The sequence below is a fragment of the Piliocolobus tephrosceles genome, chromosome 21, assembly GCF_002776525.5.
Source record: "Piliocolobus tephrosceles isolate RC106 chromosome 21, ASM277652v3, whole genome shotgun sequence".
NCBI lineage: Eukaryota > Metazoa > Chordata > Mammalia > Primates > Cercopithecidae > Piliocolobus > Piliocolobus tephrosceles.
In genome coordinates this window covers 20023166-20040526 of record NC_045454.1, presented here as the reverse complement: position 1 = coordinate 20040526, position 17361 = coordinate 20023166, and the positions used below count along the sequence as shown (strand labels likewise).

The window sequence follows — 17361 nt, the reverse complement described above, 5'->3', positions numbered from 1 at the left end:
AAAAAAAAAAAAAAAAAAAAAAGAAAAGAAATAGATACATGAAAAAATAAATAAATTATTGTTGGTACATGTTGATTGCTTCCAGTTGTTTTACTTTTGTAAGCAAAGGTGAGATGAACATCCTTGTACCTTTAGTTTTTATTTTAGTGAGACGAATTAGTTCCTAGAGACACATTATTGGATGTTGAAGAGTGGTTTAATGAGTGTGCACTCTAAAAATTCTGATAGGGCCGGGCGTGGTGGCTCACGCCTGTAATCCCAGCACTTTGGGAGGCCGAGGTGGGTGGATCATGAGGTTAGGAGATTAAGACCATCCTGACTAATGCAGTGAAACCCGGTCTCTACTAAAAATTAAAAAAAATTAGCCGGGCGTGGTGGCAGGCGCATGTAGTCCCAGCTACTGAGGAGGCTGAGGCAGGAGAATGGTGTGAACCTGGGAGGCGGAGCTTGCAGTGATCCCAGATCTCGCCACTGCACTCCAGCCTGGGCGACAGAGTGAGACTCTGTCTCAGAAAAAAAAAAAAAAAATTATGGTATAAATTCCCTTCAGAAAGCTGTAATATCCTACCCTCCTACCAGCAGTGTAAGAGATATGACTTCCATCTTTACCAATCTTGTAAGCCAAAAAGACCATTTTAATCATCTTATGGAAAAGACTTTTACTGAAAATACTACCAGAAGCAGAAACTATAAGGGGAAAAAATCAACAAGTTGACTATTAAAAATAACCAATAAAACTTGTTTGGTATTTGGAAACTAATAAACCCAAGTTTAAGGACAAATAACAAATAAGGACAAATGTTATCTATAAAAACATGTTTATAACAAATATAACAAAGGATTAATAGCCTCAATATATAAAAAGCACTTGTAAATTAATTTTTGCAAGTAACTCAGGAAAATCATAAGTGCATAAACAGATTGTTTACAAAAGAAATGCAAATGGCCAATAAATAGATGGAGAAAATGTCTTTCTCCATTAGAAATCAAAGGAGGGAGGCCCGGCGCGGTGGCTCAAGCCTGTAATCCCAGCACTTTGGGAGGCCGAGGCGGGCGGATCACAAGGTCAGGAGATCGAGACCATCCTGGCTAACACGGTGAAACTCCGTCTCTACTAAAAAATACAAAAAACTAGCCGGGGGAAGTGGCGGGCGCCTGTAGTCCCAGCTACTCTGGAGGCTGAGGCAGGAGAATGGCGTAAACCCGGGAGGCGGAGCTTGCAGTGAGCTGAGATCCGGCCACTGCACTCCAGCCTGGGCGACAGAGCGAGACTCCGTCTCAAAAAAAAAAAAAAAAGAAATCAAAGGAGGGTAAAATAATAAATAAATGATGGGGATATTGAGACAAAGAGAGACTAAGTAACTCATTTCAACATCACACATCAGTAAATGGCAGAGCCTGCATTTGAACCCAGGTTTTCTGGTTTTCAAGTCTGTTTGACAGCCTCTTTCTGTTTTCACAGATGAGGAAACAGGCCTAGAGAGGTAAAGTGTCTAGCCCAGATTCTCTCAGTTAGTCAGAGGAAGTGGTTGGCTTCAAACTTGTATCTGAGTCATTCCTTGGCTCCGGGAGTGACTCAGACACAAGGGTCTTTATGGCAGTTCCCCGTGCCACAGTCCCAGAGCACAGCCATCACTCAGCGATGTCTCCTGCACAGCCTCTGCAGGCTTTTCCCCCTGAGGCCCCAGGCAGTGTTTGGGGAGGGATGAGTGGATGACTTTCACCGTGGGATCTGCTTATCTTCAGGTTCTCTGGGTGCCCTGCAGACCTATGGATCCTGCCACCTTGCTGGACGTTAGGGTTCTCTAGCTCCTGCCAGCCCTTAGAGCCACAGGACCTTGGTTACAACATCTACAGAAGGCCCTACAGCTGAGTGTGAATTACTGTTGAGAGATGGAGCTGTGAGCGCCTGGGCAGGCCAGATTAAAGACCCTCTGTCCAGGAGAAGGGAACTTGGGATGAAAATTCCCCTCTGAAGGAATGACTGAGACCCCATACCTCTTTGTCAGAGCAAAGACTCCCACATAAAAGGAAATAGCTTCATCCCTGAGCCAGAAGCTGACCAACCTGAAGACGTTACTCTTTCCAGGGACTCTCCATGGCTACATGAAGGGAGGAGGGTCAGCCCAAGATCCAGGGAGACAGAGTGAAGGGAGAGGTAGGGAGGCCAGAGTCTCACTGCAGGTGCGATAGGTATCTTTCAGGAGAAGGGGACATCCATCTAGCCCAGTGCATTCTGCTATCTTGTGGTATGGGGTATAGCCCATCCGCGCCTTTATTCTTGCTGGACCTTTCTAGACTTGCTCTCCTGTCATTTTTGGCACCTCACCTTGCCTCTTGGAATGTGATGAGTTCATTCCATCCTGACTCAGAGGCAGAAAAGGCCCTGGATTCTCAGAACGGTGGTGGTGGCAGAATTTATGGGCCTACTGTATATGATTTTGTTTTGTTTTGTTTTTTGAGACGGAGTTTCACTCTTGTCACCTAGGCTGGAGTACAATGGCGCAATCTCTGAATTACAGACATGCACCACCATGCCCGGCTAGTTTTTGTATTTTTAGTAGAGACAGAGTTTTACCATGTTGACCAGGTTGTTCTCAAACTCCTGACCTCAAGTGATCCGCCCACCTCACCTCCCAAAGTGCTGGGATTACGGGCATGAATCACTGTGCATGACCAGTTTTTTTTTTTTTTTTTTTTTGAGACGGAGTTTCACTCTTGTTGCCCAGGCTGGAGTGCAATGGCGTGATCGTGGCTCACTGCAGCCTCCGCCTCCAGGGTTCAAGGGATTCTCCTGCCTCAGCCTCCCGAATAGCTGGGATTATAGGCACACATCACCACACCCGGCTAATTTTGTACTTTTAGTAGAGATGGGGTTTCACTATGTTGGTCATGCTTGTCTGGAACTCCTGACCTCAGGTTATCCACCTGCCTCAGCCTCCCAAAATGTGGGATTACAGGCATAAGCCACCGCACCCAGCCTTTTGTTTTTAACTAAACATTTTATTTGGAAATTTTTTTCCAAAAAAAAGCAAGAGTATTACTGTGGTCTCCTATGTATTCCTTACCTAGGTTCATCTATATAAAGCTATGTTTGCATGTGCTGTCTTTTTATATACAAATATATATGTATATAGATGATTATGTTATATCATAAATATATCATTCTTATTCTTTCTTTTCTTTAACTACTTAAGACTAACTTGCGGACATGATGCTTCTTTACCCTTAAGTACTTCAGGGTATATTTCCTAAGAATGAGAACATTTTCTTATATAACCGGTAGTTTTCAAAACCAGGCAATTAACACTGATTACTAAGTCAGTGTTATAATGATTTAATAATCATGATAACTAGACTAATACAGAATATAGACTAATCTAGTCTACAACCAGATGTCAACTGTCACTTTATAGCAACTTTTCTTTTTTTTTTTTTGAGACCAAGTCTCACTCTTGTCACCCAGGCTGGAGTGCAATGGCGTGATCTCGGCTCACTGCAACCTCCGCCTTCTGGGTTCAAATGATTCTCCTGCCTCAGCCTCCTGGGTAGCTGGGATTAGAGGCGCCTGCCACCACGCCTGGCTAATTTGTGTATTTTTAGTAGAGACGGGGTTTCACCACCTTGGCCAGGCTGGTCTCAAACTCCTGACCTCAGGTGATCCGCGCACCTCGGCCTCCCAAAGTGCTGGGATTACAGGCGTGAGCCACTGTGCCTGGCCCTATAGCAACTATTCTTTTTCCATCCCAGGATCCAATCCAGGATCATATGCTGCCTTCAGGTGACACATCCCTTTAGTCTCCTTTAATCAGGAGCAGTTTCTCAGTCTTCATCTTCCATGAAGTCGACATTTTTGAAGAGTATAGGTAGGTTATTTTGTATATTGTAACTCAGTATGGTTTTGTCTGATGTCTCTCTTCATTGATTAGGTTCAGGTATGCATTTGGGGTGTGAACACCTCAGAAGGGATGTTGTACCCTTCACAGTGCATTATATCAGGAGGCACATGATGTCTTATATCTCATTACTGGTCATGTTAACTGATCACTTGACTAAGCGATACTGCCAAGTTTTTCCAAGGAAAAGTTACTTCTTTTCCTTTTATAATCATTAAATGTCTTGGGGTGTGGGGCATTTAGATACTATGGCAACCATGCTTTATGGTCTACGCTTTATGACCTGTACAATATGTCAAAGTATTTCAAACAAGTAAGAGATAAAGGATATTTATTTGTTTATTTATTTAATTTTTGAGACAGGGTCTTACTCTGTCACCGAGGCCAGATTGCAGTAGTAGTAGGATCATGGCTCACTAAAGCTTTGACCTCCTAGGCTCAAGTGATCCCCCCACCTCAGCCTCCTGGATAGCTGGGACTACAGGTGTGCAACACCATGCCTGGCTAATTTTTTCTCTTTTTTTATAGAGACAGCGTTTTGCCATATTGTCCAGGCTGGTCTCTAGCTCCTGGCCTCAAATAAGGTGTGAGCCACCACACCCAGCTAAAAGCATGGATTTTTGTACAAGATTTACAAAGGAAATTTGCAATTTCCAAGACAGGCCTAGTCCCTTACACTCTGTTCTCTGTTCTCTTTCTCCATCTTCTTCCCCCCACATGTCTACAGGTGTCAGATCTTTTTCCAAGAACAGCAGAAAATGATTGAGTACCAGGTGAGTATCACATTAAGTAACCCAGTTTTCCTTCCTGGGGAAGCTATCCTAGAAAAAAAAAAAAGTATGCATTGTAAGTATGTACCGTTTGTACATACAGGCTGGGTTCTCAGGGAAGCTGACTTATAGATGGAGATTTTTCTCACCAGAGGTTTATTAGGCAGGCTCTTAGAACACCTGTAAGGCAGTGAGGGAAGCTGGATTGGGCTGAGGGAGTTGTTGAACAGAGGTCTCAGCGAATCTTATACTCTGGAGCTGGGATGGCCTTCAGCATTGTTGTGAATGGAGGCAAGGAGGCTTTTACATTCTGAAATCAACTAATCATTGATTGTAGGCTGCCTCAAGGAGGGTAGATATCCTTGGATGGTGCAGTACCCTTTGGCCAAGGATAATTCTCAGAAAGATTTTAAGCTGGCCGCTAGCGGTAGCTCACACCTGTAATCCCAGCACTTTGGGAGGCCAAGGCAGTTGGATCACCTGAGGTCAGGAGTTTGAGACCAGCCTGGCCAACATAGTGAAACCCTGTCTCTACTAAAAAAAAAAAAATACAAAAATTAGCTGGGCATGGTGGCGTGTGCCTGTAGTCCCAGCTACTGGGAAGGCTGAGGCAGGAGAATCTCTTGAGCCCAGGAGATGGAGGTTGTAGTTAGCCGAGATTGTGCCACTACACTCCAGCCTGGGCAATACAGCAAGACTCCATCTCAAAATTAATTAAGTAAGTAAGTAAGTAAAATCAACCACGGGAAGAGGCCCATGAAGCAGAGTTTAGGAGAGTTCCACACATAGAACTTCTGTCCTCTCCTAAGGGAGCCCAAAACAGTGCTAAATCCTCCCAGCGGTAACGTGTGCCAATACACATGGAGTCTTGCCAACCAGGAAAGTGCACCTAAGCCCTGGTGTCCACTTTTTATTGGTGGTTGATCATGTAGAAAGGCTTGACTGTTCCCACTGCTGACCTCAGTTTCCAGCCCTTCCAAGAGGTTAAGCTGATGCCTGTGACCCAAAGCCCTCATTATAAACCACATTATTAGACTATCTAGTGTGGCCCAAGGCCACTAGGTAAACAAGGACACTCTGAGGACATTCCAAGAGTATAGAGATTACTTCCCAGGAGCTGAGGGCAAAGGCCACACCTCTCTTTTGGCAAGGTCAAATTCTTTACCACACAGTCACTTAAAGACAGGATCACCAGGACCTTCCTAGGCTGGTACCCATGGGTCTCCCTCAGTGACTGTCCTGCTCCTTCACAACTTACGCTGGGATCTCCAGGGCTATCAGTTCTTTTTTTCTTTTTTTCTTTTTTTTTTTTCTGAGACAGAGTCTCGCTCTGTCGCCTAGGCTAGAGTGCAGTGGCGCTATCTTGGCTCACTGCAAGCTCCGCCTCCCGGGATCACGCCACTCTCCTGCCTCAGGCTCCTGAGCAGCTGGGACTATAGGCGCCCGCCACCATGCCCGGCTAATTTTTTGTATTTTTAGTAGAGATGGGGTTTCACCGTGTTAGCCAGGATGATCTTGATCTCCCGACCTCGTGATCCGCCCACCTCGGACTCCCAAAGTGCTGGGATTACAGGCGTGAGCCACCGCACCCGGCCAGCTATCAGCTCGTTAGAGAACTTTTGTTCTCTGTGCCCATAACCCGAGGCCTGCCAGGCGGTCAAGACTCCTTCTCAGACTATTCCTCCTTTGGATCCCCTGCTGAACTCATCTTCTGCTGCCTTCTTAAATATAAGTGTCCCTTGGGGCTCTGGCCTGGGTACCCTGCTCACCTCGTCTTCTTGCAAAGGGATCTCACTTCTGTGCTGATGGCTCAGCATTTTAGCTCCATTCCTGATCTTGCTCCTGACACAAAACCCATATGTCCACGTGGTCCCCAGGCAGGTCCAGCACAACAGCCTCCTCTTTGTTCCTCCTGGTTTCATCATCTCCAGGTTTGGTGCCACCATCACCCGGTTGCCTTCACGATACCTGGGTGTTATCCTGCCCCTACCCTCTTTCCCTCCCACGACCAGCTAAGGTGCAGGTTCTGCTCTCCTTTTTGTTTTGTTTTGTTGTTTTAATTTTTAAAAAATTTTTGTGGCTACATAGTAGGTGCGTGTATTTATGGCAACATGTTTTGGTACAGGCATCATGCAACGTGAAATAATCACCCCGTGCAGAATGGGGTCTGCTCTTCGTTACGGCGTTCCATCTTTCTGTAATGGTTACTGTCCTGCTTGTGAACATCACCTTTCACACAGGTTACTAGAGGGTCTTTCCTCTCACTTCCCTCCAGGTCACCCACCACACTTCTCTTTCCATCCATTGGCTTTAAAACTGCCTGAGTTTACATTGAAAATGCATCTCTTGTAGGCAGCATTTTTTTTTTTATTCAGTCTGACAATCTCTGCCTTTTTGGAGTGTTTAGTCTTTTTTGAGACAGAGTCTCGTTTTATTACCAAGGGTAGAGTGCAGTGGCACTTTCTGGGCTCACTGAAACCTCTGCCTCCCAGCTTCAAGTGATTCTTCTGCCTCAGCCTCCTGAAGTGCTTGGATTACAGTCATGAGCCACCGTGCCTGGCCTGGAGTGTTCAGTCATATATTAAATTATATTACATTTAATGTTTATTAAATTACATTATTGGTATAGTAGGATTTATATCTGTCATTTTCATGTCTGTTTTCTATTTATCCCATCTACTCTTTTGTTCCTCTATTTCTTCTTTCCTCTCTTTTGTTGTGCTATTGTGGATGAATGGAACAGTTTTCAGAATTCTGTTTATTTATATCAGGTACACCTCTCATTATGATTTAGTGGTTACTCTAGGGATACAATATTATGTCTTTAACTTTTCACAATTTAGAGTTATCATTATACCATTTCACATAGAATGCAAGAAGCTCACCTCATGCCTTCTAGAATATGCTTTCTGCATACACTTCTTCTTGGATAGGGTCTCCATTGTCCTAAAGTCCATCATTTCTTTCTTTCTTTCTTTTTTTTTTTTGAGTTGGAGTCTCGGCCTGGCCTCCAGGCTGGAGTGCAATGGCACAATCTCAGTTCACTGCAACCTCTGCTTCCCGGGTTCTAGCGATTTGCCTGCCTTAGCCTCCTGAGTAGCTGGGACTACAGGCGCCCACCACCATGTCCGGCTAATTTTTCTATTTTTAGTAGAGATGGGGTTTCACCATGTTGGCCAGGCTTGTCTTGAACACCTGACCTCAGGTGATCCACCCACCTCGGCCTCCTAAAGTGCTGGGATTACAGGGGTAAGCCACCACGCCCAGCCCTAAAGCCCATCATTTCATTGCTGGCCAACCTCTGCATGCTTTTCTCTTGTTACGAGGTAACTTGCCACCCCTAAAGTTGCCATTTTGCCCCCCAGTCTTTGTTCCCACTGCTCCCCTGCATAGAATGCAGTTTTCCGTCTTCCTGGGGAGACTTAGCTTTCCATATCCCTGGGCTCTGAAGCCTAACCGGACCCTAAAAAATTTAATAGACCATTTGCTTCTCTGTATGCCATAGCCTAGATGTCCTGCCATCACAGCTCTTGTGACACTTTTACTCTGATGGCTTTACATGTTGCTCTGTGCCAGTGAGCTTCTTGAGGTCAGGACCCATCTATGATTGTGATCCCAGCAACACACAGTAGGTCTTCAATGTTTGTTGACTCAAAGTATGAATGGCAGTGGTAGATAGCTTCCAATGTGATTTTCGTTTTCCCCACCATATATAACACAAAGCCAAGAATATAAAAGACATTCCAAATAGATAATAAGCTCTAACTTATAAACATTATGGAAATCAGCACCATCTCTTGCACAAACTTTTTTTCTTTTTTTGAGATGGAATCTTGCTCTATAGCCCAAGCTAGAGTGCAGTGGTGTGACCTCGGCTCACTGCAACCTCCGCCTCTTAGGTTCAAGTGATTCTCCCACCTCAGCCTCCCAAGTAGCTGGGATTACAAGTGTGCACCACCATGCCTGGCTAATTTTTGTATTTTTAGTATAGATGGGGTTTCACCATGTTTGCCAGGCTGGCCTTGAACTCCTGATTCTCCTGCCTTGGCCTCCCAAAGTGCTGGGATTACAGGCATGAGCCCCCATGCCTGGCCATGCACAAACATTTTTTTCTACGTGACTCAATGTCATTTTTGTTTCAACAGACACCTGTGTCATTCAAAGATGTAGTTGTGGGCTTCACCCAAGAGGAGTGGCACCGGCTGAGTCCTGCTCAAAGGGCCCTATACCGGGATGTGATGCTGGAAACCTATAGCAACCTTGTCTCAGTGGGTAAGAACACCTTCACCATACAATGCAGATTATGTTTGAATGACCACCCTTCCTTTCTCAGCTGCTAAAAGCAACTGGAGTACTTTGGGAGACCGAGGCAGATGAATCACCTGATGTCAGGAGTTTGAAACCAGCCTGGCCAACATGGTGAACCCTGTCTCTACTAAAAATACAAAAATTAGCTGGGTGTGGTAGCAGGTGCCTGTAATCCCAGCTGCTTGGGAGACTGAGGCAGGAGAATCGCTTGAACCTGGGAGGCAGAGGTTACAGTCAGCTGAGATCACACCATTGCATTCCAGCCTGGGCAACAAGAGTGAAACTCCGTCTCAAAAAAAGAAAAAAAAAAAAAGCAACTGAAGTACCTAGAACCTCTGAAATATTTATTTAATAATTATCTAGCACTTTCTATGTGCCAGAAACTGTTTTAGCCACTTTTAAAATATTAACTCATTTCATCCTCATAAAAGCCTTATGAGGTAGTTACTATTAGTACCACTTTTTTACAGATTTGGAAATTGAGGTACGGAGAGGTGATGTAACTTGCCCAGAGTCACCCAGCTAGTAGATAAAGAGTCAGGATTTGAACCTCAGTGTTCTGGCGGCACAGAATGCATTCTTTCCCTGTGCTGCTGCCTCAGTGGGTATGGCTTGAGTTTCTGTGGTCCTGGATTACTGATTCCATTTGGTTCTGGATAAAGTGTGTGTTTAGTCCCCTCCCAAGTATAACATCTGTTGTGCAGCCTTTAAAGCTGCCTGAGAGGCCCTGAAGACCAAGGAGCTCAGTCCAAGGCCTGGATCATTTCCCTGGAACAGGTTATGAAGGCACCAAACCAGATGTGATCCTCAGGCTGGAGCAGGAAGAAGCACCATGGATTGGTGAGGCAGCATGCCCGGGCTGCCACTGTTGGGGTAAGTGTAATAAATCTAGCAAAAGGGGTACTGAAGGAGGCTGGCACCTCTGGAATTTTGTTCAGCGTTCTTCTCTTAAAAGCCTTGACATTCCTCCGAGAATGCCTCTTTAACCTCCATGCAACCCCAACGCCTGAATCTGAGTGTTTTTCTCAGCTCTACTTGATTGCACCTCTGCCCTTATGTGCTCGGTCCATCTCTCTTTCTCCAGAATCTTTCACATGCAGGTATTCTTACAAATAAAAGCTTCTATGATTCTCCTGTTCCTGCTTCCTATTCTGTGTTCTGACACTTTCCAGATGAAATGCTTCAGAGCTACCTGCTTTCCCTAATTTCTGCACTCAAATTTAAATCACTCCCATAGACAGATGACTGTGGGATCAGAGAAGAGGAAGCGGTGAATTCCATGTTGGGGTGGGGAGGTGTGAAGGAAATGCCTGAGCTGGGCCCATCTTAACCACTGCTGATTAACACTCAGACTCACTGCCCCTCTCCCTTCAGCTCTGTGAGACATTCCGGCAATGCCCATGGTACCCTGAGGGGTGATGAATGGCCCACTCTTAGTGATGCCTCGGAACTTCTGCTTCTGGCGCTCTCTGGTGTGTGTTTCTCCATTAAAGTGTGCTCTTCAGCCGTCCTCAGACTGTGGTATCCTGGTTATCAGTTGCCCTGCTTTTCTTTTCTTCTCCTCATCTGAAAATTTCATAACTGCAAATTCCACAAGAATGTATCTAGTCAGCCTCTGTTTTTCCGACTGCTCTGTTATTATCTATTTCCCTGGCTCAAACCCAGCGTTTTCCTTCCAAGGAACTATATTGCATTTTCTGTTTTCCATAACTTGGTTCTCTTTCCAGTGGTGTAACCCTCTCAAAGAACTCACCCATTCTGAGGGTACATGATCCTCACAATCAGCCTCTTTGCCGTGTTGGCCCCTTTCTCCCCCTTGCTCTGCCCAGCCCCACATTTAACCAGTCTGTGGATTACACTACAGGTGTGCACTTACCCTGTTCTTTGTGTGTCAAAAACTAAAATCATCTTCATTTGTCCTTGCTACCCCTGCCACACACTCACACTCACACACACACACACACACACACACACCACTTCATCTTGCTTTTTATTCCAGAGCTTTGCTACCATGTGGTCATTTTGAATCTTCTGCCTTTACCATTCACTCTAACTGTTCCATTCATATGTGTGGTTTTGTTGATTGTTTTTCTTCTGAGAAATGGCTTTAAATCTTCCTCTCTGCCTTTTTTTTTTTTTTTTTCTTTTTGAGACAGGGTCTCACTCTGTCACCCAGGCTGGAGTGCAGTGGCATGATCATGGTTCACTGCAGCCTCGACCTCCTGGGCTCAAGCGATCCTTCCACCTCTTAACCTCCCGAGTAACTGGGATTACATTTGTGCTACTACACCTGGCTGGTTTTCATATTTTTTTGTAGAGAAGAGGTTTTGCAATGCCACTCAGGCTGGTCTCAAACTCTTGGGCTCAAGCAGTCCACCTGCTTCGGCCTCCCAAAGTGCTGGAAATACTGGCATGAGTCACCATGCCCAGTCCTTCTCCACTTTTTTTTTTTCAGATAAAATTTCGTTCTGTCGCTCAGTCTGGAGTGCAGTGGCACCATCTCAGCTAACTGCAACCTCCACCTCCTGGGTTTAAGCAATTCTCTGCCTCAGCCTCCTAAGTAGCTGGGATTACAGGCACATGCCACCACGCCCGGCTAATTTTTGTATTTCTAGTAGAGATGGGGTTTCACCATCTTGGCCAGGCTGGTCTTGATCTGACTTAATGATCCACCCGCCTTAGCCTCCCAAAGTGCTGGGATTACTGGCATGAGCCATTGCGCCTGGCCCCGCTTTTAATTTTCCACTGATATCTCCTAAAATCAGAGCCAGATTATCTCATGACTGAATATCTTTAAGTGAGGGGTTATTAATTATTTTTGTGCCATGGACTTCTTAGGCATTCTTTTGAAGGCTGTAGACCTCAACTCTATGTATAAAAATACAATAAAATTCGTAAGATTATAGAAAATAGTTATCAAAATATTTTCTTTTCTTTTTTTTTTTTTTAGATGGAGTTTCGCTCTGTTACCCATGCCGGAGTGCAATGGCCTGATCTCGGCTCACTGCAGCCTCCACCTCCTGGGTTCAAGCGTTTCTCCTGCCTCAGCCTCCTGGGTAGCTGGGACTACAGGCATGTGCCACCACACCCAGCTTATTTTGTATTTTTTTTTTTTTTTGAGACGGAGTCTCAGTCTCGCTCTGTCGCCCAGGCTGGAGTGTGGTGGCTGGTTCTCAGCTCACTGCAAGCTCCACCTCCCGGGTTCACACCATTCTCCTGCCTCAGCCTCCCGAGTGGCTGGGACTACAGGCGCCCGCCACCTCGCCCAGCTAGTTTTTTGTATTTTTTAGTAGAGACGGGGTTTCACCGTGTTAGCCAGGATGGTCTCGATCTCCTGACCTCGTGATCCGCCTGTCTCGGCCTCCCAAAGTGCTGGGATTACACGCTTGAGCCACCGCGCCCGGCCTTATTTTGTATTTTTAGTAGAGACTGGGTTTCACCATGTTGGTCAGGCTGGCCTCTGACTCCTGACCTCAGATGATCCACCTGCATTGGCCTCCCAAAGTGCCTCATACAGGCGTGAGCCACCATGCCCGGCTTCAAAATATTTTCAAAATGTGCAATATAATAGTAGATGTACTTTTTTATTTATACATTAATGAGACCCAGCATCAGGTCTAATAACTGTCATGATCTCAAAGAAGAGATGATTATAAACATAATAATGTGACATGAAAATAATATTCACAAACTAGTATCAAGTCACAGGAAGTGCTGATACTACTGTGTTTTGTTGCTTATATTCATAGTCAAAGGAAATGTTCAATTGTAGTTGGAACTCAGTGAAAACAAAAATGTAATTTCTTTTCTATCAAAGTTCACAAGCCTGCTGATTTCTGCCTACCAAGTTAAGAACTCTTGCTTAAATCCCAGTTAGCTTTGTTGATTTTATTTTTTAATCTGGTTCACCTTAGAGTGCTTTGCCATTTATATTGTAACTAATTAGCCCAACATGATACACCCTTGGATGACTGCTATACCAGTGCTTGTTAAACTCCAAGGTGTTTGGAATCACCCGGGCATCTTTTTAAAATGCAGATTCTGATTAAGTAGGTCTGGGGTGGGGCCTCAGATTCTGCACATCTAACAAGCTCCAAGTAAGGCCAAAATTGCCACTTGAAAACCCACATGCTGGATAGCAAGGTACTGTATAACATTTCACCTTCTTTCTTCTGTAACAGGGATCAGCAAACTATGGCCTGCCGATTGGCCACCTGCTTTGTGAATAAAGTTTTGTTAGAACACAGCCACATTCTTATGTTTACATATTGTCTATATTTTCATGGTATGGTGGAAGAGTTGAATCATTGTGGCAGAGACCATATGGCCCACAAAGCCTTTACTTTCTGACCCCTTAAGAATAAGTTTGCCAACCTCTGCTCTGTAATATCCTATTTTCTTTGAAATTATTGGTCTCTATACTCTATGGTACATTGTATTCCATTTGTGCCAGTGTTCAGAATCCTCTTTCCTCATAGAACACTCTTCCCTGCGTTTGTGCTTTGGGTTATGGTTCATGTTCTCTATTTGTGTGCTGTGCACTCTTTAAATTTTGAGAGCATTTCTCAAGTAGTATGAAGTTTCATAAGGATGATTCACTGTACTTTCTCCAGAAGACATCTGGCAAGTTAATATCCAGAGGAAAAGACGGCAAGACATGCTTTTGAGGCAAGGTGCAGCCATAAGCAAGAAAACACTGCCCAAGGAAAAAAGTCGTGAATATAGTAAGTTTGGGAAAATATCACTTCTGAGCACTGACCTTTTTTCTTCAATCCAGAGCCCTAACAACTGGAACCCTTGTGGAAAGAATTTGAACCGTAATTTAGACTTGATTGGTTTTAAGAGAAACTGTGCAAAAAAGCAAGATGAGTGTTATGGTTATGAGAAATTGCTTCAGCGTATACACCATGGTAGACGACCTAATGGAGAAAAGCCCTGGGGTTGCAGTCATTGTGAGAAAGCTTTCACCCAGAACCCGGCACTTACATATAAACCAGCAGTAAGCGATTCTCTCGTGTACAAACGGAAGAGGGTTCCACCTACAGAAAAACCCCACGTCTGTAGTGAGTGTGGGAAAGCCTTCTGCTACAAGTCTGAATTCATTAGGCATCAGAGAAGTCACACTGGGGAGAAGCCTTATGGCTGCACTGACTGTGGGAAAGCCTTTTCACATAAGTCAACCCTCATCAAACACCAGAGAATTCACACTGGGGTAAGACCCTTTGAATGTTTCTTTTGTGGGAAAGCCTTTACCCAGAAGTCACACCGCACAGAACATCAGAGAACACACACAGGAGAGAGACCCTTTGTCTGCAGTGAATGCGGGAAATCATTTGGTGAGAAGTCATACCTCAATGTACATCGAAAAATGCACACGGGAGAAAGACCCTATCGTTGCAGAGAATGTGGAAAATCCTTCAGCCAGAAGTCCTGCCTCAATAAACATTGGAGAACTCACACAGGAGAGAAGCCCTATGGGTGCAATGAATGTGGGAAAGCTTTCTACCAGAAGCCAAACCTCAGCAGACATCAGAAAATTCATGCTCGGAAGAATGCCTACAGGAATGAAAACTTAATAATTGTAGGAAATACTTGAGCAAAAGATCTGGTTTCATGGTATGTAGGGAATCTATCCTAAGGAGAAATCTTATCATTTTAATGAATTTGGACAGTGTATATGTGTGGTTTTTTTTTTTGTTTTTTTGTTTTTTTTTGAGTTGGATTCTTTCTCTGTTTCCTAGGCTGGAGTGCAATGGCACTATCTTGGTTCACTGCAACCTCCGCCTCCCAAGTTCAAGCAATTCTCCTGCCTCAGTCTCCCAAGTAGCTGGGATTACAGGCACCTGCCACCACACCTGGCTAATTTTTGTATTTTTAGTAGAGATAGGGTTTCACCATGTTGGCCAGGCTGGTCTCGAACTCCTGACCTCGTGATCCTCCTGCCTCGGCCTTCCAAAGTGCTGGGATTACAGATGTGAGCCACCGCACCCAACCGACACTGTTTTATCATAATGGAAATCATGATCTAATTGTGATACAAACTTTTCTGGAAAATACTTTATAAAACATAAGCATGGTCACCCTGGCATGTAAACATTTAAAAATGTATTAAATGGAATAACAACAGAATACAAAATATCTATGAAGAGACTTAAAGGCATACTCTGGTATATTCCACAGTAAGCCATACAATCAGCACTATTTGAATTTTGGAGTTGTAAATGTGAAATTAACATAAAATCTGAATAGCAGACACATGTCACACAATATATAGAATGCCATTCAGAAAACTTTTCCACTTTAAATATCATCATTGCCGGGCGCGGTGGCTCAAGCCTGTAATCCCAGCACTTTGGGAGGCCGAGACGGGTGGATCACGAGGTCAGGAGATTGAGACCATCCTGGCTAACACGGTGAAACCCCGTCTCTACTAAAAAAATACAAAAAACTAGCCGGGCGAGGTGGCGGGCGCCTGTAGTCCCAGCTACTCGGGAGGCTGAGGCAGGAGAATGGCGTGAACCCGGGAGGCGGAGCTTGCAGTGAGCTGAGATCCGGCCACTGCAAACCAGCCCGGGGGACAAAGCGAGACTCCGTCTCAAAAAAAAAAATAAAATAAATAAATAAATAAATAAATATCATCATTGTCTTTTGATGTCTTAACAATACAAAAAAATTAACAACAACGACATGGCCCACTATCTTTAAAAGAATTTATTATACCAGCTACATTTTTCCACTTTTTGTAATACACGTAAATGGCTATAGAGGTTGTTATTGTCCTCTGCAGTGTTTTTACATGTATTTTGATAATTTGGCCAAAAACTTTACCAAAATGTAGTTATTTATGTTAAAAATGCAAGCTAAGGAACAGTTTAAGAACCTGATATTGGGTAAAGGAAACACTGTAAACTATTTGACAAAATGTAGTGTCACCCTGGTATACAGTACACTGTTCATATTTTCTTAGTCTTGCTTAAAATGTCTTGTAGCAAATTAGTAGCATAGATACTCTATTCTATATACAGTTTGTATAACTCAGAAATGTTTCATGCATAGACCACTAAAGGAGAATTTCTTTTCTCTCTATTCTTCTGCAAATTAATTCAAGAATATTCATTTTTTTCATTTATATTTCCTTGCAAGTGTCCTGGACACTAAATCCCAAGGTCTTCATTATTTCAATGTTTGGAAAGAAGACTGCTTCCCTGAGTTGCCATGTCATCCATGTAAGAAAATAAATGGCCACGTGGAATCTACGTTTTTCAAGATTTGCCTCCATGTAAGACTGCCTGATCCAGAATGAGAAAGGAGACATAACCACAGATATCGATATGACTTTTTAAATGATAAAAATATAACTCATACAATTCTAATCAACATATTTTTTAAACAGAGGAGGCGGATGCTTTTCTAATAAACTTTAAATTATGAAAACTGCAATAAGAAGTAGAAAATTTGGTAGAATAATTACCATTGAAAAACTCAGAAAAAGCTATTAAAGATCTATAATGGGAAAATGCTCCAGGCTCAGAAGAGTTCATGCTTAGTTCTATCTATCTTTTAAAGAAAGAGTAGGCCGGGTGCGGTGGCTCAAGCCTGTAATCCCAGCACTTTGGGAGGCCGAGACGGGCGGATCACGAGGTCAGGAGATCGAGACCATCCTGGCTAACACGGTGAAACCCCGTCTCTACTAAAAATACAAAAAACTAGCTGGGCAAGGTGGCGGGCGCCTGTAGTCTCAGCTACTCGGGAGGCTGAGGCAGGAGAATGGCGTAAACCCGGGAGGCGGAGCTTGCAGTGAGCTGACATCCGGCCACTGCACTCCAGCCTGGGCGACAGAGCGAGACTCCGTCTCAGAAAAAAAAAAGAAAGAGTGATACCAGTGTTGTTTATTATATAGATATAATATAATCCATAAACTATACTCCTCGTTTATTTTATTAAGTCAGAATAAGTTTTAACACCAAAATCAAATACAGATAGTTGAAAAAAAAGAAAACTTCTGCCAGGTGCGGTGGCTCACGCCTGTAACCCCAGCACTTTGGGAGGCTGAGGCAGGTGGATCATGAGGTCAGGAGTTCGAGACCAGCCTGGCCAACATGGTGAAACCCCGTCTCTACTAAAAATACAACAATTAGCCAGGTGTGGTGGCATACGCCTGTAGTCCCAGCTACTTGGGAGGCTGAGGCGGGAGAATCGCTTGAACCCAGGAGGCAGAGGTTGCGGTAAGCCAAGATCGTGCCATCCAGCCTGGGCAACAAGAGCAAAACTCCGTCAAAAAAAAAAAAAGAAAAGAAAACTTCAGACCAGTCTTACTCATGAATATAGAAACAAAAATTATAATTAAAATTAAAATTAAATACTGGCAAATAGAATTCAGCTGTATA

General features: G+C 44.0%; 1 protein-coding gene across 7 annotated transcripts in view; it reads left to right on the top strand.

Annotated features, from left to right (window-relative positions):
- ZNF793 (zinc finger protein 793) overlaps positions 1-16628 on the top strand; it is a 25659-nt gene extending 9031 nt beyond the window's left edge. For 3 of the 7 annotated variants that reach the window (XM_023229433.1, XM_023229428.2, XM_023229430.2), the window contains 5 exons: positions 3751-3866; positions 4624-4669; positions 8812-8938; positions 9752-9847; positions 13588-14763. In XM_023229433.1, coding sequence (XP_023085201.1) covers positions 4655-4669; positions 8812-8938; positions 9752-9847; positions 13588-14570 — 1221 coding nt within the window. In that variant the 5' untranslated portion in view covers positions 3751-3866; positions 4624-4654 and the 3' untranslated portion in view covers positions 14571-14763. Of the gene's footprint in view, positions 1-3750; positions 3867-4623; positions 4670-8811; positions 8939-9751; positions 9848-13587; positions 14764-16117 lie in introns of those variants that run through there. The other 4 variants (XM_023229431.2, XM_023229432.2, XM_023229429.3 and 1 more) reach the window with 3 other exon arrangements.
- The last annotated feature ends 733 nt before the right edge of the window (positions 16629-17361 follow it).